This window comes from Oncorhynchus clarkii, chromosome 10 (genome assembly GCF_045791955.1).
Source record: "Oncorhynchus clarkii lewisi isolate Uvic-CL-2024 chromosome 10, UVic_Ocla_1.0, whole genome shotgun sequence".
In the NCBI taxonomy this organism is placed as follows: Eukaryota; Metazoa; Chordata; class Actinopteri; order Salmoniformes; family Salmonidae; genus Oncorhynchus; species Oncorhynchus clarkii.
This window is the reverse complement of record NC_092156.1, coordinates 62,617,519-62,637,936: the sequence shown is the minus strand read 5'-3', so window position 1 is coordinate 62,637,936 and position 20,418 is coordinate 62,617,519. Positions and strand designations below refer to the sequence as shown.

The 20,418-nt window shown below is 42.3% G+C and overlaps 2 protein-coding genes across 2 annotated transcripts in view; both read right to left on the bottom strand.

The window, feature by feature from the left end:
* Window positions 1–1,865: 1,865 nt before the first annotated feature.
* LOC139418985 (uncharacterized) lies at window positions 1,866–4,603 on the bottom strand. Its single transcript, XM_071168784.1, has 3 exons — window positions 4,102–4,603; window positions 3,599–3,729; window positions 1,866–3,400 (listed from the first exon to the last, which is right to left on the bottom strand). The coding sequence occupies exons 1-3, from the start codon at window positions 4,376–4,378 to the stop codon at window positions 2,297–2,299; spliced, it is 1,512 nt and encodes a 503-aa protein (XP_071024885.1). The 5' UTR covers window positions 4,379–4,603; the 3' UTR covers window positions 1,866–2,296.
* Window positions 4,604–4,912: 309 nt separating this feature from the next.
* The window catches only part of LOC139418967 (uncharacterized), a 30,461-nt gene continuing 14,955 nt past the window's right edge, over window positions 4,913–20,418 (bottom strand). The window contains exons 5-7 of the mRNA XM_071168762.1: window positions 18,971–19,082; window positions 17,253–17,380; window positions 4,913–7,186 (exon numbers count right to left, since the gene is read on the bottom strand). Coding sequence (XP_071024863.1) covers window positions 6,245–7,186; window positions 17,253–17,380; window positions 18,971–19,082 — 1,182 coding nt within the window. The 3' untranslated portion in view covers window positions 4,913–6,244. The remainder of the gene's footprint in view (window positions 7,187–17,252; window positions 17,381–18,970; window positions 19,083–20,418) is intronic.

Below are 20,418 nucleotides of genomic sequence, written 5' to 3'. Positions count from 1 at the left end.
CCATTTGTATTTTTGTTCATACCCGGAAGTAAACAACCCATATTAGTTATTCACAGTGCATATGGGGTTTGTTTACAGTCTGGGTTGATCTGTAGTGTCGGCAGCACAGAGAAAGAATTATAACTTTTTTTTGATAGGAAGTTAAAAATAGTAATGTTAGCTAAGATGCTGAACTTATCATGAAGTTAGCATGCCAGTAGAACGAAATCAACAACTGAAATTGACTTGCACTAGGTGGCTAGCTAGCACTAGCTGGCTAACTGACTAGCTAGGCCTACCTGGCTACTGGTTATAGTCATGCTAGTTAGAAGTAGCTAGTGGAAGTAAGTTAGTCCCTCAACCTGCTAAGATGAAGCTGCCCAGCCAGAGGTACTTGATGAAGAAAGGTGAGATTTCTCCATTACATTCTGTAGCTAACTTAGACCTAGACCTTCTGTTTTAACATTATAGATGTTAAAACACACTTTTTTAGCTTTGATTTTCCTTAGGGTGCTTTTTAGTCATTCAGTTTTTATTGTTATTCTTTTGTTGTTTATCCTGTTATGTTTCTTACATAGTTTATTTGTTTTTTCCTGTGAAGCACATTGCATTCCATGTCTGAAATTTGCTGTATAAACAAAGCTTGATTTTGTTTTATAACATCAACTCCGCCAGAGTGCGGAAAGATCTGATAAAATGTGTATGTTTTTTGTTGGGGATTTTCAAATGAAGCACTTTTTATATTTTACAAATATTTGTATGGAACTTTTTTTTTTTTATAGGAGGAAAATATGTTGGTTTGAGTACTCTGTTGTTTGTTCAAGTGACCAGGCCCTTAAGATCAACTTCTTTGTAAATATTATGAAAAAATATTTGAATCACTGCTCTGCAACATATGCTTAAGCTATTGAAGTACTTGCTTTGCTAGACCTAAGGGATAATGTTTGCTTTATACATGTTGTTTTATGTTCTGAATCTAGAAAAACATGCTAAACATTTGGAGGTTTGTATTACATACAGTGGGGAGAACAAGTATTTGAAACACTGCCGATTTTGCAGATCCTACTTACAAAGCATGTAGAGGTCTGTAATTTTTATCATAGGTACACTTCAACTGTGAGAGACGGAATCTAAAACAAAAATCCAGAAAATCACATTGTATGATTTTTAAGTAATTCATTTGCATTTTATTATCTATCTCTTATCTTTATATTTGAGGTGCTTTTCTCACAGACAGTTTCTTTATAAGACTAGAAAAGAACTGTGAAACAATTTTAAACCTTATAATGTATATATATTGTTAATCTGTAGTTTAGGACACTATAAATGTAGTGGGGAAGGGGTCTAATAGCCCTTCCCCTTCTATTAATACAACATAAGCATAATCAATTATTATAATGCATCAAACATTTGGTGCAGCCCGTATTATGACCCCAATTTGATCCCATCATTCTCCAGACCCTCCTCACACCCCTCCTCCTTCACCAGCAGCACCTCCTCTTCCTGGAAGAGAGAGGTGATACAGATTACACTAACATACACTCCCTCAGGTACGTACATATACACACACACACTTTCAACATGGAGTGTTTACCCATCCTCACTACTTTTGAGTCCTATACTGTAGTTACAGAATGACTTCATTGTTGTTAAACCCATCATGGTGGACATAAATATGTTGTGGATAAATGAGTCGGCTATGATAAGTCAAAGTCATCAGACAAACCTGACTAAACTATTTTGACGTGTACAGTAGGTGTTTGCTAGTGTGCATATGTGTAGGTATATGTGGTAAGTGTATTGGTTATAAAGCTCTGTCGGGTTTATGCAGAATAGGGTGAGATCAGATGTGATGTATATTAAAGGGAGTTTCAAATAACGAGAACAAAGTCAAAATGTTTATTTATTAAACATACACGTTTTAAATTCACCATATGAAAAGCACACATACTTCTGCATGAACTTGATAGACTGCATTAGTATACTCATTAAAAGTGTATTGGGAAAAAAAATAAGTAGTTGAATGGAAGGAATTAAATTTGTGAACATCATATATCCTACACAGTACAAACACAATATGTAACAGACTCATTAGGCTTATATATCACAATGTCTGGATGCAATATTCTACCCAGGAATATTCAACACCGAAATCTGTTACTCTCATTATTCCAAAATGCATCTGTGGATCTTTTCTGTTGACAACACTCATATTTGTCTTTTATTCAGGGTTTGATGTCAAAGTCAGAAGCTATCAAGTGGAATGTTTACTTTCTATGTTATAGAGTGTTTTTTCTGCTGCTGTATCCTAAGGTAGTTACTCTCTGAATGGCCTCTCTCCCGTGTGGACCTTCAGGTGCATCTTCAGATGGTGCTGATGGGAGAACCTTTTCTCACACTGGGGACAGCTGTAGGGTTTCTCCCCTGTGTGAACCCTCTGGTGCCTCTTCAGGTTGCCAGCATGGGCAAAGCGCATGTGACACTGGGTACAGCTGTAGGGTTTTTCCCCTGTGTGGACCCTCTGGTGAATCTCCACCTTCTGGGGGCAGCTGAAGCCTTTATTACAGAACATGCAAAGGAAGCGCTTCTCTTTACTGGCAATTTTTGCTCCCCCTCCCCGAGCCTTGGACTTTTGGTCATTTGAGTTCAATACCTGATCGAACAGGCCTTGTGAATCGGAAGGTGTCATTGACATGGACACTGGGTGTAAAGAGGAGTTGGTTGTGACATTTAGATTTGTCTCTAAGTTTTCCCTGTAGTCTAAGAAGTCACTGCTGTTGTCCTGCGAGTGTCCTTCTCCTAAATGAGTCTCGACTTCATTCCATGTCAGAGGAGCGTCGCCCTCCATTTTCACAGTCACATCATCTAAGGCCAGACCCTCCCCTTTCTCATCCAGGCAGTCTTCAGAGTACACACTACTACTGTACCGATTCCAGTCCCCTCTCATTGGATTAGTCTGTGTATCTAAGCCCACAGGCATGTCACCAGGTATCATCCCTGTCTCTGCAGTGTAAGAACAAGATGGATCATTGCCAGTCTGTAATGCGTCACCTGAGTCCTGATGGGACAGAACTGTCCTCGGGTTACCGTAAAGTAAATACTCTGAGCCGGGAGCAGAACGACAGCCCAGTCCCCCCAGCTCCAGTATCTCTGGGTCTGACCTGTGGTCAGATCCTGTGTGCAAAATCCTTTGTGTTACAGTTAAAGTCTCTGTGTCTGTCTCTGACTTAAGGACAGCGTTCTGCGTTCCACTGTCCTCTGTGATGCTGCGTCGGATCCTGGGCGGAACTAGGGTTGTGGTGGGGTCCTCTGTGGCTACAGAGGGCGCTCCAGCCTGGATGTTTCTGCTGTGTCGTGGGTCCTCCTCTCCTTCAGACCTCTCCAGCTTGACACCAGGACCTGCAGCCTCTGCATCTGCAGGCTGGCAAGAAGAAAGGAGGTTATTACCGGTACATAAGTAGGATTAGATAACATTGTCATAGGGGAGTTTGTGAGACTTCCCTATGGCAGATAAATGAGGATGTACATGTAAGCAAGTGAATAGCTGAGGGGAGCCTTTCTGAAATAAACTGGCCACATTTGATGTACTGTAATTTGTATGTAATACTATTACACTAACCTCTATAACGATAACGTGCTGAGTTGAGGTTCCACTCCCCTCATCAACAGTGATTGGTTGGTCATCTCTCCATGTTTTGTGTCCCGCTAGCTTCACAAAGCTCCTGTAGCCTCCAGTGAGATTTCCTTCACCTGAGAGAGTGATTGGGGAAAAGAGGTTGTTAGATTTAGCTATGGTCAATGCTCAACACTATATTGTACACTATTGACCATTTTGACACGGTTTAGAATTGACAAGGATGTAAGGTAACACTTCACAAAACTTCTTGATATACTCTTTATAGATTGATTGACTATGTTCAATGCAGCACGTTGTTTTCAATAAGTAAATAATAGTACATAACGTAAATCAATTATCTGGTTAGATATTTTGTCATTGTACAAAATAGCCAAGCAATTATTGCATACTATCCAACAAACTGACCAAGACCCATTTCACCATATCTGGTTAAGACATCTAAAGTCACACATGTGCAGCCTCTTCGTCCTGAAAAATGTGCGTACCTCTTTCCATTCCTCGCTCGAGGATCTTGACACTACTGGGACGACTAGCAAGGACGCGCTCTCGCGTTGTTCTATCTGCGCGCTCCCGTGCCACCTTCAGTTCCAATAGATGTAGTTTCCTCCGCAATGCCCTGTTTTCTTTCTGGCTTTGAGTTATTTCCAAACGAAACACTGCATAGTCGTCGTCTACGAGCTTACATATATCTGCCACGGCTGCATTCGCTAGCACCTCCATGATGGAGGCTATTTGAGTGTGAAAAACCACACAGTTAGCCATGTTGGCTAATGTTCACAGCTAGCTAACTAGCGTTACCTAGATAACATTTGTCAACCAAGCCCTGTCTCCAACGCAAATGAAATACTACAGGGTGTAAGTATGTGATTCGGTGCAGTTCAATTAGTCATATTTTGAGTTCCAGGGTGTTAATAAACGTCCAAATATCAGAAATAAAAATGCTAACGTGGAAATTGTACTTGGTCGCTGTTCACTTCCGGTTACACTGAAGAGAAGGGGATCTTATTGGTTGGCGTCATAGCTCAAAGGGGGTTGTTAAATGAAAAATAATTGCGCGCTGTTCTTTGAATTACGGTAGTGAACCGAAATATTCAAGGCCCACGTCTCATGCTATCGGTCGTTCGATAGCCAATGTGCTCTCAGCATCCCTTTCACCGCGGTGTTCGAGGAGAAGCAGTCTGCCTATCGCATTGACGCGTCCTTCCAGCTATTAACGATTGACTGACAGATAACAAGCTAAATACCATACTATTGACAATGTCTAGAATTGGCAAGGATGTAAGGCAACATTTCTCATAACTTCTTGATATACTATTTATTGATCAATGTATTATGTCCCATGCATCACATAGTTTTTGTTGAGTAAATAATAATAAGTGCAGTAATCAAGAACCTGGTTAGAATATGATATTGTGTCTTTGTGCTGGCTAGAGATAATTATTGTTATCGATCAATAATGACAAATCTCCTGGCATTGATAATTATGATGGAAAGGTACTGAGGATGGTAGCTGACTCTATAGCCACTCCTATCTGTCATATTTTTAATCTGAGTTTAGAGGAAAGTCTTTGTCCTGAGGCCTGGAGGGAAGCCCAAGTAATTCCGCTACCCAAGTGGTCAAGCGGCCTTTACTGGTTCTAACAGCAGACATATAAGCTTGCTGCCAGCTCTTAGCAAACTGTTGGGAAAAAATGTGTGTGACCAAATACAATGCTATTTCTCTGTAAACAAATTAACAACAGACTTTCAGCATGCTTATAGAGAAGGGCACTCATGTACTGCACTGACACAAATGACTGATGATTGGTTGAAAGACATTTATAATAAGATGATTGTGGGAGTTGTACTGTTAGATTTGAGATATTATTGAATATTATTGACCATAATCTGTTGTTGAAAAACGTATGGGTTATGGCGTTCAACCTCTGCCATATCATGGATTCAGTGCTATCTATCTAATAGAACTCAAAACGTGTTTTTTAATGGAAGGTTCTCTAATGTCAAACATGTAAAGTGTGGTGTACAGCAGGGCAGCTCTCTAGACCCTCTACTCTTCTCTATTTTTTACCAATGACCTGCCACTGGCATTAAACAAAGCATGTGTGTCCATATATGCATCAGCAACCACAGCTAATTAAGTCACTGAAACCCTTAACAAAGAGTTGCAGTCTGTTTTGGAATGGGTGGCCAGTAATAAACTGGTCCTGAACATCTCTAAAACTAAGAGCATTGTATTTGGTACAAATCATTCCTTAAATTCTAGACCTCAGCTGAATCGGTAATGAATGGTGTGGTTGTTGAACAAGTTGGGGAGACAAAATTACTTGGTATAACCTTAGATTGTCAACTGTCATGGTCAAAACATAGATTCAATGGTTGTAAAGATGGGGAGAAGTCTGGCTGTAATAAAGCGATGCTTTGCTTTAAATATTCAACTATCCTTGTTTTAGCCTAGGTTTACCGTCTCTCTAAAAACAGGTATATCCAAGCCTGTTTCAAATGACAAGTTACCAAAGGGTTAATGAAGGGTATGTGGTTAATTACCCTCTTCCACAAAACACTTCACAACTATATGTCAACTTAATAATAGTTCCAAGATATCCCCTGCGTACATCTCGAGGCACACTGTTACAATTTCTCCCGGTTGTGGACACTCCTATGTCTGATAAGGTTAGTCAGGAAGGAGAAGCTCTTGTAACATAGTTTGCACTTGAAGGGCCTCTCCTTGGTGTGAACGGCCTGGTGCTCCCTCAAATAGTCTGCCCTAGCGAAGCGCTTCCCACATGTGGGGCAGGCATACGGCTTGTCAGCGTTCGTCCTATTACTCGGCCTCCCACATTGTGACCCAATGACACCAGACGAGGCAGAAGCAGGAGCCACCACCCTCAGGTGGTTAGTCTTTGAGCTCCATCCCTGACCTCTAGCCATTGTTTGGGTGTTGTTGGGATTGAGTGTTGTGTTATAGGCTAGGTACCTCTTGTGGTGAACGCCCATCCTGACCCTGTCTGTATTGGTGGGGTAACCATGAGGTAACTGAGGAAGGATAGACCCAGGTGCAGGCCTTCTATGAACCCATTCACCAGGCATTAGACAAGATCCTGAAGGAGAAGACAGACTTCCTGTTAGACTTCCACCGAGGGTGTCTCCCACTACTCTCTGTGAAGGCTGAAGCCCAGGGTGACCTGAATTGTTCATCATGGATACTGTGGTGTTTGTATCATAGGAACAGGAGGGTCTATCTCTATCAGCCCCAGGTCCTGCTCCATCTCTGCACTGAGACTGTGAAGAGAAGGGTCTGGGCTGCAGACTGGATCCCTGACTGGAGCCTCTGTCTATCTGATGACCACCAGGACTGAGGTTGTTCAGTCCACCTGTCCACTGGTTGTGTTCTGTGTGGTGCTGGAGTCTCTGCCCCTCACGGTTTGTTTCTGTTTCTGACTCGGAAAGGAAAATCGACGGCTCCTGATCCAGTGTCCTGATCCGGAGCCAAGGTTTGTGACCAGCCGCCTCAGAGGTCCAGTTTCGCCTGCCAGCAGCACCGGATATCAGCATGTCCTCATGGACTGCAGACTGTAAACACACATTGCATAAAGGTTTATATAAGAAACTCTTTGCTGTACACACACAAAACATGACATGATATTATAAAATGTTAACAGTCAAGTCCTTCTCTAACACTGTGATTAATGTACCTAACAATATGGAGGCATTGGTGTTTTTTTTTTTTTTTTAATTCAAATGTGTTGATTCAAGAATGAAGTATGTTTTGGTTCGACTGGGATAAGGGAAACTCAGCCCTTGCAATGATACAAAAAGTCAGCACAAAGTAAATGTATTTAATTTCAACAAAACGGTCATACACTCATATAATGTGAAGTACAGTACTTTTATTGCACAAAACGATACGTGTCAAGTAGAATAACTTCCCACTATGGTAACACTATTTTCTGTAAATCTGATACCCTCAATTTGATCAAATTAATTTTAGAATAAATATTCTACATTACACACAGCTTGATTACTTTATGTAAAGTAAACATTAAGTTATTATCATTTCCTCATTATAAAATGTGTCGTGTGTTGGCTATCATTAATGTGATGACGAATGTTTTATCAAATCGATTAACTATGTTTAATTAGTACGATGATTAAATTAATCCTGTAACAATGAACTAATTTTCAATCTTGGGGCGCCACAGAAAAAGTTTATTTAACGAGTTACCGTTTTCCGAATGAACTCTTTAAAGAAATAAATATCTTTTACATTTCAGTCATTTCAGTCATCATTATTTGTTGCCTTCTATCAGTCTCATTCTTAATGTCGCAAAATCCTTGGATATCTGCGTGAACCCTAGCATAAATGATGAATCAGCGATATACAAATTGGCTTAATTATTTATTTACTAACTAATAAGCTTGTTACACAAAATGAAAAGAGGGGCATGTAAGAAAGAACGGGAGAAAATACAAAGGACTTTACTATCGTACATACAGCTGATAACTATGCTCATGGAAATGCTATGAACGGCCGCTTATTTGAAAAAAATTGCAATGTACATATTTACGATTTTATGCCTTTGTTGTCTCTGTTGAAATCGCTGGTCCATTTTCTGGAGAGTCAGTCAACAAAGTCTCTGGTTGTGTAAGTCTCTGGTTGTCCACCAGAGGTCACCATGTCCTTTGTAGTTGTAGCTTGTTCCTTTTGTTCTGGAAGTGTCTGTTATAGGTCAGATGTACCAATGGTCATTCGATAGGGAAATGTTCTCCTCTCGTCTTCGGTCTAGTTTCCTAAACTATTTTACATATACAGCTGCAGACGGTAAATGTGTAGTCTTTAGTTTTGTAGATTTATTAACCATTTGTAACGTATTCAGCTGGAACTGCACATAACTGGTCTATAGAGTGGTAGCAATTTCAACGTGGGGACTCCCGTCCTTACATTTTCTTGATTAATGCACATTTGTCACGAGTCCTCTATTTAAGCACTTGGGGGAAAAGGGGCGTTCCCTCCTTTTGTCGTAATGTCTGTGCTCACGTGGGCGTGGCCACTGACTTGGTTAAGACTTCATATGAAAAACAATTCTCTCATTTAGAAGGCTAACATCACATTACATCTTCTCATAAATAGTTTCATATTTAACCATATCAGTTTCCCAACATTTTGGATGTGAATCTGATCACTGGGAAGTATGCACATTCCAAGATACAGTTATGTTGTTCTACTGTCGTGAGTTACCTCAACAATTAGTAATGAATTTGACAGGATTGTTCTTTCAGTACGCACAGATCATTCCAACTGTTTAGGATTACAGAAATATTGTTTCATTAATCAACCTTTTGATGTTACTTTTTTGGCAGGAGGAATCTCCTTATAACAAGAGGCTTCTTTCTCCTCAAATCTTGCCAAACCCAACAACAGCAGAGTTTCTACACAGTATTTTCAACCGGTCATAAAACTGGTGGGGGAGGGGGGGATCTGGCACCTATGATCATCACCCAACAGGGCAAGTCATGACACATGGTTATCAAAATGTCACGCCAGAGTAAGCCTACACTAAACACAGACCTTATCTTAAGTGTTTCTAAAATCTCCTATGGGAAAATGAATGGTGAAAAAAGATTGTAACCATTTCCCTGTTTGATCACTAGGTTCTAGGAGTATTATGACACCTCCATTGTGGGGCTATATACACTGCTCAAAAAAATAAAGGGAACACTAAAATAACATCCTAGATCTGAATGAATGAAATATTCTTATTAAATACTTTTTTCTTTACATAGTTGAATGTGCTGACATCAAAATCACACAAAAATTATTAATGGAAATCAAATTTATCAACCCATGGAGGTCTGGATTTGGAGTCACACTCAAAATTAAAGTGGAAAACCACACTACAGGCTAATCCAACTTTGATGTAATGTCCTTAAAACAAGTCAAAATGAGGCTCAGTAGTGTGTGTGGCCTCCACCTGCCTGTATGACCTCCCTACAACGCCTGGGCATGCTCCTGGTGAGGTGGCGAATGGTCTCTTGAGGGATCTCCTCCCAGACCTGGACTAAAGCATCCGCCAACTCCTGGACAGTCTGTGGTGCAACGTGGCGTTGGTGGATAGAGCGAGACATGATGTCCCAGATGTGCTCAATTGGATTCAGGTCTGGGGAACGGGTGGGCCAGTCCATAGCATCAATGCCTTCCTCTTACAGGAACTGCTGACACACTCCAGCCACATGAGGTCTAGCATTGTCTCGCATTAGGAGGAACCCAGGGCCAACCGCACCAGCATATGGTCTCACAAGGGGTCTGAGGATCTCATCTCGATACCTAATGGCAGTCAGGCTACCTCTGGCGAGCACATGGAGGGCTGTGCGGCCCCCCAAAGAAATGCCACCCCACACCATGACTGACCCACCGCCAAACCGGTCATGCTGGAGGATGTTGCAGGTAGCAGAACGTTCTCCACGGCATCTCCAGACTGTCACGTCTGTCACATGTGCTCAGTGTGAACCTGCTTTCATCTGTGAAGAGCACAGGGCGCCAGTGGAGAATTTGCCAATCTTGGTGTTCTCTGGCAAATGCCAAACGTCCTGCACGGTGTTGGGCTGTAAGCACAACCCCCCACCTGTGGACGTCGGGCCCTCATACCACCCTCATGGAGTCTGTTTCTGACCGTTTGAGCAGACACATGCACATTTGTGGCCTGCTGGAGGTTATTTTGCAGGGCTCTGGCAGTGCTCCTCCTGCTCCTCCTTGCACAAAGGCGGAGGTAGCGGTCCTGCTGCTGGGCTGTTGCCCTCCTACGGCCTCCTCCACGTCTCCTGATGTACTGGCCTGTCTCCTGGTAGCGCCTCCATGCTCTGGACACTACGCTGACAGACACAGCAAACCTTCTTGCCACAGCTCGCATTGATGTGCCCTCCTGGATGAGCTGCAACAACTGAGCCACTTGTGTGGGTTGTAGACTCCGTCTCATGCTACCACTAGAGTGAAAGCACCGCCAGCATTCAAAAGTGACCAAAACATCAGCCAGGAAGCATAGGAACTGAGAAGTGGTCTTTGGTTATCACCTGCAGAACCACTCCTTTATTGGGGGTGTCTTGCTAATTGCCTATAATTTCCACCTGTTGTCTATTCCATTTGCACAACAGCATGTGAAATTTATTGTCAATCAGTGTTGCTTCCTAAGTGGACAGTTTGATTTCACAGAAGTGTGATTGACTTGGAGTTACATTGTGTTGTTTAAGTGTTCCCTTTATTTTTTTGAGCAGTGTATATCCAAAACCAACAGAATGAACTACAAACTAACTAGTACTACATTACATGTCACCACTCTATACATGGGCCGTGTGCATTTTCTGTTAGTGTATCCTGAGGTAGCTCCTCTCTGAGAACCTCTTCCAGCAGTGCATACAGGCAAATGGCCTCTCTCCCGTGTGGACCTTCAGGTGCATCTTCAGTCGGTGCTGGTGGGAGAACCTCTTCTCACACTGGGGGCAGCTGTAAGATTTCTCCCATGTGGACCCTCGGGTGCATCTTCAGATTGGACGAGTCAGGGAAACTGTCCCAGCACAGATGGCAGCTGAACAAGTTGTCTTCCATGTGCATCCTCTGGTGCAGTGGTTCCCAAACTTTTTTAATAGTCCCATACCCCTTCAAACATTCAACCTCCAGCTGTGTGCCCCCTCGAGCACCAGGGTCAGCGCATTCTCAAATATAGTTTTTTTGCCATCATTGTAAGCCTGCTACACACACAATATACAATACATTTATTAAACATAAGAATGAGTGTGAGTTTGTCACAACTCGGCTCGTGGGAAGTGACAAAGAGCTCTTATAGGACCAGGGCACAAATAATAATCTTGCTCTTTATTTAGCCATCTTACATATAAAACTTTATTTGTTCATCAAAAATGGTGAATAACTCAACACAGGTTAATGAGAAGGGTGTGCTTGAAAGGATGCACATAACTCTGCAATGTTGGGTTGTATTGGAGAGAGTCTCAGTCGTAAATAACACACAGTCTGTTTAGTTTTCATGCTAGTGAGGGCCGGGAATCCACTCTCACATTGGTACGTGGTTGCAAAGGGCATCAGTGTCTTAACAACGCGATTTGCCAAGGTATGATACCCTGAGCGCAGCCCAATCCAGAAATCTGTCAGTGGCTTCTGATTAAATTACATTTTCATAGAACCGCTTGTTGCAATTTCGATGAGGCTCTCTTGTTCAGATATCGGTAAGTGGACTGGAGGCAGGGCATGGAGGAAGGTCCTTGTTAATGCAGACAGAGAAGAGCTCCAACTTCTTAATCATAACCTCAATTTTGTCCCGAACATTGAATTTAGTTGTGGAGAGTCCCTGTAATCCTAGATTCAGATCATTCAAGCGAGAAAAAACATCACCCAGATAGGCCAGTCATGTGAGAAACTCATCATCATGCAAGCGGTCAGACTAGTGAAATTATGGTCAGTAAGAAAACTTTGAGCTTGTCTCTCAATTAAAAAAAACATGTCAATACTTTGCCCCTTGATAACCAGCGCACTTCTGTATGTTGTAAAAGCGTTACATGGTCGCTGCCCATATAATTGCATAGTGCAGAAAATACACAAGAGTTCAGGGGTCTTACTTTAACTAAGTTAACCATTTTCACTGTAGTGTCCAAAACATCTTTCAAGCTGTCAGGCCTTCCCTTGGCAGCAAGAGCCTCTCGGTGGATTCTGCAGTGTACCTAAGTGGGGAGCAACTGCTTGCACGCGTGTTACGACTCCACTATGTCTCCCTGTCATGGCTTTTGTGGCATCAGTACAGATACCAACACATCTTGACCACCAAAGTCCATTTGATGTCACAAAGCTGTCCAGTACTTTAAAAATATTCTCCCCTGTTGTCCTGGTTTCCAGTGATTTGCAGAAGAGGATGTCTGCCTTAATTGACCCCCCATAAACGTAACGGACATATACCAGGAGCTGTACCAGTTCCACCACGTCTGTTGATTCATCCAGCTGAAACGCATAGAATTCACTAGCTCGTAATGCGAAGCAGTAATTGTTTCAAAACATCTCCTGCCATGTCACTGATTCATCGTGAAACAGTGTTGTTTGATGAAGGCATTGTCTGTATAGTTTTTGTTGGCCTTTTCCCCCAGCATTGTCCCAGCCATACCCGCGGCAGCAGGAAGAATTAAGTCCTCCACAATAGTATGGGGCTTGCCTGTTCTAGCCACTCGGTAGCTCACCATTTAAGACTCTTCTAGCCTCTTCTTATTAATGATATCTGTTGCTTTTATACATGTCTTACTATTCGAAAGTTGTCTTAATTGTCACTCAAAAAACTCCTGTGGCTTATTTTTCAAATTGGCATGTTTTGTTTCTAAAAATCTGCACAAGAGTAAAGGTTTCATCGAGTTGTGAGATAGTACTTTTGCACATATAACACACTGTGGCTGAGGAATGGCACTACTCTCAATATAATTAAACCCCAAATCAATGTAGTTCTCATCATATTTGCACCTCTTCGATTGTCCAATGTCCCTGTCTGTTGTTCGGTGCTTTCCCGGGTAAGGGGGCAGTAGCTCTTCAGCTGCATCCTATTCACAACAATCAGTGTCCATGCTAGGTGGACTAACAACAAATGTAGAATTACTGATGCTAGCATTGGATGTGCTCGTGGAAGCAGAACAACTTGTGTCGTTGACAGGTGCAGGTGTAGTACAGCTGGTAGTAGCAGTACTACCAGTAGAGCTGGTATGTATCTATGGATGCGGGCTTTACTTTTTTAAACCATTTATACATTTTCGAGCAAACGGAATGAGCAGCAGCTACGTTTGGCTACATACATTAGTGGAATTTCCGCGAGAGAGTAACGGTTAATGTGATTGGATGTTAATTGTTTGACTAGGCTGCCTGTATTTGACATTGTGTTGTTACTTCGCTAAACACGAGATGGTTTAACTTTATTTTTGGCAGTGAAACGAGGCTACTCGGGTGAGAAAAAAACCTGACCAAAATGTATAGCCCCGTTGGAAAATATAAATGTTGTTTGAAAATGTGAAGAATTTTATTTTATCATTTAATTATAAAAAAAAAAAAACGTGAATCACATTTTTATTTGGCGTACCACCGGCGGCATTGTATGTACCCCAGTTTGGGAATACCTGCTCTGGTGGATCTCCACCTGTTTGGAGAAACTGAATCTTCTCACAGAACAAACAAGGGAAGCGCTTCTCTTTTATGCCGCCACCTTTACTGATTCTGTTTTCCCTACAGTCATTTGTCAATGGGCTTGTGTAGCTATTTAGTGTTGAAGAACTGGCATTGTCTGAGGTCTGGTTTACATAGGGAGAGTGTGAGGAGGATGAAGGCCAGGGAGTGTCTGTGTTGTCGCAAGGTCAATATTCCAGTTGATACATCTTATAGACAGACGGCAGGGTGAAGGAATTTTTTTTCAATAATTTCTTGTGACCCCATCCCAAATATAACGACACAACCTTAAAATCGGTATATTTTGATTTTTACATCAACAAATAATGTAAAAATCATTACATTTTCATCTCTTATCAAATTGAAAATAAACCAATAAATACATTTACTCATTAAAATTGTATTTTTCAAATTACCTTTCTCAAAAATGTTTGTATATTGTCCATTACAATAAACTGTACTGTTCATTTTTTGTTCAAAAAACAAATACAGAAAATACATTTAAAAACAAATATTGGCAACCCCACTTCAGTTGCCACAGGGTTGCGACCCCAACTTTGAATACCACTGTGTTAGGGGGTTAACCTGAGTCTCTCTGAATCACAACTAGGACGGAGTCTGTGTCCATTCTCTCTAGCCACATCCCTGTCTCTAGCCACATCCCGACACGGGAGTCCCCTCACAGCAAATCTACGCCTCGCCCTAGTCTCAGCCAGTCTGTTGTCATGAAGACTAATATTAGGGATGGGCACGTTATTTCGAATATTTGAATATCCAAAGATATTAATATTCGATTACATGGGAAAGTATTCATTTTTAGGGCCTCCCGGGTGGCGCAGTGGTTAAGGGCGCTGTACTGCAGCGCCAGCTGTGCCATCAGAGTCCTGGGTTCGCGCCCAGGCTCTGTCGTAACCGGCCGCGACCGGGAGGTCCGTGGGGCGACGCACAATTGGCCTAGCGTCGCCCGGGTTAGGGAGGGCTTGGTCGGTAGGGGTGTCCTTGTCTCATCGCGCACCAGCGACTCCTGTGGCGGGCTGGGCGCAGTGTACGCTAGCCAAGGTGGCCAGGTGCACGGTGTTTCCTCCGGCGCATTGGTGCGGCTGGCTTCCGGGTTGGATGTGCGCTGTGTTAAAGAAGCAGCGGCTTGGTTGGTTGTGTATCGGACTTTCAACCTTCGTCTCTCCCGAGCCCGTACAGGAGTTGTAGCGATGAGACAAGATAGTAGCTACTACAACAATTGGATACTACGAAATTGGGGAGAAAAAAAGGGGTAAAATTCAAAAAAAAAAAAAAAAATTTTTAAAAAAGTATTCATTTTTGAGAGAAAAAAACCCCCCTCTATTTTAACAATGAAAAGGCATTGTCTAAAATTAAATAAACTCAGCAAAAAAAGAAACGTCCTCTCACTGTCAACTGCGTTTATTTTCAGCAAACTTAACATGTGTAAATATTTGTATGAACATAACAAGATTCAACAACTGAGACATAAACTGAACAAGTTCCACAGACACGGGACTAACAGAAATGGAACAAAGAGGGGTCAAAATCAAAAATATGTCACCAGCTGCATTAAGTACTGCAGTGCATCTCCTCCTCATGGACTGCACCAGATTTGCCAGTTCTTGCTGTGAGATGTTACCCTACTCTTCTACCAAGGCACCTGCACGTTCCTGGACAATTCTGGGGGGAATGGCCCTAGCCCTCACCCTCCGATCCAACAGGTCCCAGGCGTGCTCAATGGGATTGAGATCCGGGCTCTTCGCTGGCCATGACAGAACACTGACATTCCTGCCTTGCAGGAAATCACGCACAGAACAAACAGTATGGCTGGTAGCATTGTCATGCAGGAAAGGTACCACATGAGGGAGGAGGATGTCTTCCCTGTAACGCGCAGTGTTGAGATCGCCTGCAATGACAACAAGCTCAGTCCGATGACTCTGTGACACACCGCCCCAGACCATGACGGACCCTCCACCTCCAAACCGATCCCGCTCCAGAGTACAGGCCTCGGTGTAACGCTCATTCCTTTGACGATAAACGCGAATCCGACCATCACCCCTGGTGAGATAAAACCGCGACTCGTCAGTGAAGAGCACTTTTTGCCAGTCCTGTCTGGTACAGCGACATTGGGTTTGTGCCCATAGGCGACGTTGTTGCCAGTGATGTCTGGTGAGGACCTGCATTACAATAGGCCTACAAGCCCTCAGTCCAGCCTATCTCAGCCTATTTGCAGACAGTCTGAGCACTGATGGAGGGATTGTGCGTTACTGGTGTAACTCGGGCAGTTGTTGTTGCCATCCTGTACCTGTCCCACAGGTGCGATGTTCGGATGTACCGATCCTGTGCAGGTGTTGTTAACACATGGTCTGCCACTACGAGGATGATCAGCTGTCTGTCCTGTCTCCCTGTAGCACTGTCTTAGGAGTCTCACAGTACAGACATGGCAAGTTATTGCCCTGGCCACATCTGCAGTCCTCATGCCTCCTTGCAGCATGCCTAAGGCACGTTCACGCAGATGAGCAGGGACCCTGGGCATCTTTCTTTTGGTGTTTTCAGAGTCAGTAGAAAGGCCTCTTTAGTGTCCTAAGTTTTCATAACTGTGACCTTAATTGCCTACCGTCTGTAAGATGTTATTGTCTTAACGACCGTTCCACGGGTGCATGTTCATTAATTGTTTATGGTTCATTGGACAAGCATGGGAAACAGTGTTTAAACCCTTTACAATGAAGATTTGTGAACTTAATTCGTAAAAAATCCAAATATCTTTGAAAGACAGGGTCCTGAAAAAGGGCAGTTTCTTTTTTTGCTGAGTTTACAATGATCTATGTGACATTGCAACATAGTGTACAAGGATAGACCATTAAATGTAAAAAGTATATACTTTTTTTTATGAGTGCACCCCATAAAAAAAGACGCACCGGCAGCCTACACATGTTTCACAGATGTAGCTTGTTGTTATTAGAATCAATGAAAGCGGCACTACATTGAGAGGGAGATTTCTAATCAATGCAAAATGGAATAAAAATGACGGAATTAAGTTGGCTAAATGAGGAGTAGGCTACACTGATCATCCAACCGGTAGGCTGATGTTTCATATGAATAGAGTTGTAGACAAGTACGGGGAGCGCAGAAAAATAGCTTTAATTGGCCTTGCTACTTAGCTAACTTAACTGACTTCTGTAGCTAGCTAGCTCTTTTACAAACAATTTGATGGAGTCAAGATAGGCACTACCAGATGGAATGATAGATAACCTATGGCAGCAACAAGTTTGTCTAACCAGCGCGAGTCGGTTTGGCTACTTTCTCTCTCTCTCCGTGCCAGAAAAATGCCCATCCCTAACTTAGATCGGATGTTGTTTTGTGTTTGACTGTCCGTTTCTGGTTGTGGTTAACCGTTTTGTTCCCCAGCCCAGAGTTGAGGATGCTGTCCCATCCACTGACCTCCACTATGTTGCCTCTGGTCCTGGCCTGCTCGGTGGTGATGTCCCCCGGGTCCCTGGCTGCACCGGCCTGGTTCTGGGAATCCAAGATGGCTGCCCAGTCTTCTCTGTTAGCCTCCAGCCAACCACCTACAGGAAGAGGTTACAAAATAGACTTTACAAACATTAAATGTATTACCGGATCATTTTCATTTTCATTATAATTTTCATTATAATGTGTGTAAACATAAGTTATATAGATTTTATTTTATAAATGAAGAAAAATTCTAAAATTGATTAAATGTTTTCCCTTATCAGTCTACACACAATACCCCATAATGACAAAGCAAAAACAGGTTTATATAAATTCTTGCAAATGTATTAAAAATAAAAAACAGAAATACCTTATTGAACATAAGTATTCAGACCCTCTGCTATGAGACTCAAAATTGAGCTCAAGTGCATCCTGTTTCCATTGATCAAATAAAATCAAATGTATTTATATAGCCCTTCGTACATCAGCTGATATCTCGAAGTGCTGTACAGAAACCCAGCCTAAAACCCCAAACAGCAAGCAATGCAGGTGTAGAACCACGGTGGCTACGAAAAACTCCCTAGAAAGGCCAAAACCTAGGAAGAAACCTAGAGAGGAACCAGGCTATGTGGGGTGGCCAGTCCTCCTTGAGATGTTTCTACAACTTGATTGGTGTCCACCTGTGGTAAATTCAATTGATTGGACATGAGTTGGAAAGGCACACACCTGTCTATATAAGGTCCCATAGTTGACAGTGAATGTCAGAGCAAAAACTGACAGAGCTCCAGAGATCCTCTGCGGAGATGGGAGAACCTTCCAGAAGGAAAACCATCTCTGCAGGACTCCACCAATCAGGCCTTTAGGGTAGAGTGGCCAGAGGGAAGCCACTCCTCAGTAAAAGACACATGACAGCCCGTTTGGAGTTTGCCAAAAGGCACCTAAAGGACTCTCAGACTTGAGAAACAAGATTATCTGGTTTGATGAAACCAAGATTGAACTCTAAAGCCTGAATGCCAAGTGTCACGTCTGGACATCACCTGGCAAATACCATCCCTACGGTGACGTATGGTGGTGGCAGCATCATGCTGTGGGGATGTTTTTCAGCAGCATGGATTGGGAGACTAGTCAGGATTGAGGGAAAGATGAACAGAGCAAAGTACAGATCCTTGAGCTCCCAGAGCAAAGTAGAGATCCTTGATGAAAACCTGCTCCAGACTGGGGCAAATGTTCACCTTCCAACAAGACAACAATCTTAAGCACACAGCCAAGACAACGCAGGACAAGTCTCTGAATGTCCTTGAGTGGCACAGCCAGAGCCCGGACTTGAACCCAATCTAACATCTCTATAGAGACCTGAAAATAGCTGTGCAGCGAGGCTAACCATCCAACCTGACAGAGCTTGAGATGATCTGCAGAGAAGAATGGGAGAACTCCCCAAATATAGGTGTGCCAAGCTTTTAGCATCATACCCAAGAAGACTTGAGGCTGTAATCGCTGCCAAAGGTGCTTCAACAAAGTTTTGAGTAAAGGGTCTGAATACTTATGTAAATGTGAGAAACGTTTTTTTATTTTTAATACATTTGCAAAACCTTCTAAACGTGTTTTTGATTTGTCATCATGGGGTAATATAAGGCTGGAACGTAACAAAATGTTGAAAAAGTTAAGAGGTTAGAGTACTTTCTGAATGCACAATATGTCAACCTTACCTTGCTCCCCCATCTTTAGTCCACTCAGCAGGTTAATGCTCTCTGGTCCGTCTTCTATAAACTCCTCTTTGACTAGTAGCAGATCAGGCTTCCCATCCTCCATGTCTACTGACTGGAAGAGATACAGAGTGAGAGGATGTTGGATCAAGAAATTTGATATGAGCACCCTGCTATGGAGCATCTTCTGATTGGCAATGAGGGATTGCTATGAGTACTATACAAAAATATGAATTGATTTGATAATATGCAAATGTGTTAGTTGATTTGATTACTTGACACTCTTAAATGGTTTGATCATTTAAAGGCATGGTCCTACACTTTAAGGTCAACCCCTTAGTTTAGAACCAACTTCTCTGTTTTTAAATGGCCTATGTGGCTACGATTTGACATTCTAGTGTCAAAATTGACAACAAAGTGTAAATAGGATAATTTTGGTCATAAAGTCAGTCTAGTTCAAAACTGAGTTCTGTTAGTGAGTCGGTCACGACTTACTGGAGGGTTGGTATGGATTACTTACTTGCCCACTTTTGCCAACGATGCCCAATTGCCCAGAGACAACATGCTGCTATGTGGACATTTGTTGTCAAGTCTGCATATGGGTCCAAAGCACAGCAAAGAGGAGTGAAAATGGTTTTCCATAAAGATGATGCAAACTTCCAATGCATTTCAACAATATGGCCAGGAATGGATTACATTCGACACGGTCAATTCTGCTGCATGTCAACCGTCAAACAACTAATTTTGGTACTAGCTAGCTAGTAGCTACTTTTGTTTATACAACATTATTTGATATTGCTAGCAAGCCAGGCTAGCTATGATACCACAGATAAAAGGGGAATGATACCGTAGCTATCTAAAATCGACTAGGGACATCAAACTTTCAGGCTGCTGCACAGACACTTTGGAGGCTCTAGTCTAGAGCACCTGATTAAATTGTATTTAGGAGCATTTTTCAAAAACAAATCAAATTTTATTTGTCACATTTAAACTCAGTTTTTCACAATTCCTGACATCTAATCCTAGTAAAAATTCCCTGTTTTAGGTCAGTTAGGATCACCACTTTATTTTAAGAATGTGAAATGTCAGAATAATAGTAGAGAGAATGATTTATTTCAGATTTGATTTCTTTCATCACATTCCCAGTGGGTTAGAAGTTTACATACGCTCAATTAGTATTTGGTAGCATTGCCTTTAAATTGTTTACCTTGGGTCAAACGTTTCAGGTAGCCTTCCACAAGCTTCCCACAATAAGTTGGGTGAATTTTGGCCCATTCCTCCGGACAGAGCTGGTGTAACTGAGTCAGGTTTGTAGGCCTCCTTGCTCGCACATGCTTTTTCAGTTCTGCCCACAAATTTTCTATAGGATTGAGGTCAGGGCTTTGTGATGGCCACTCCAATACCTTGACTTTGTCGTCCTTAATCCATTTTGCCACAACATTGGGAGTATG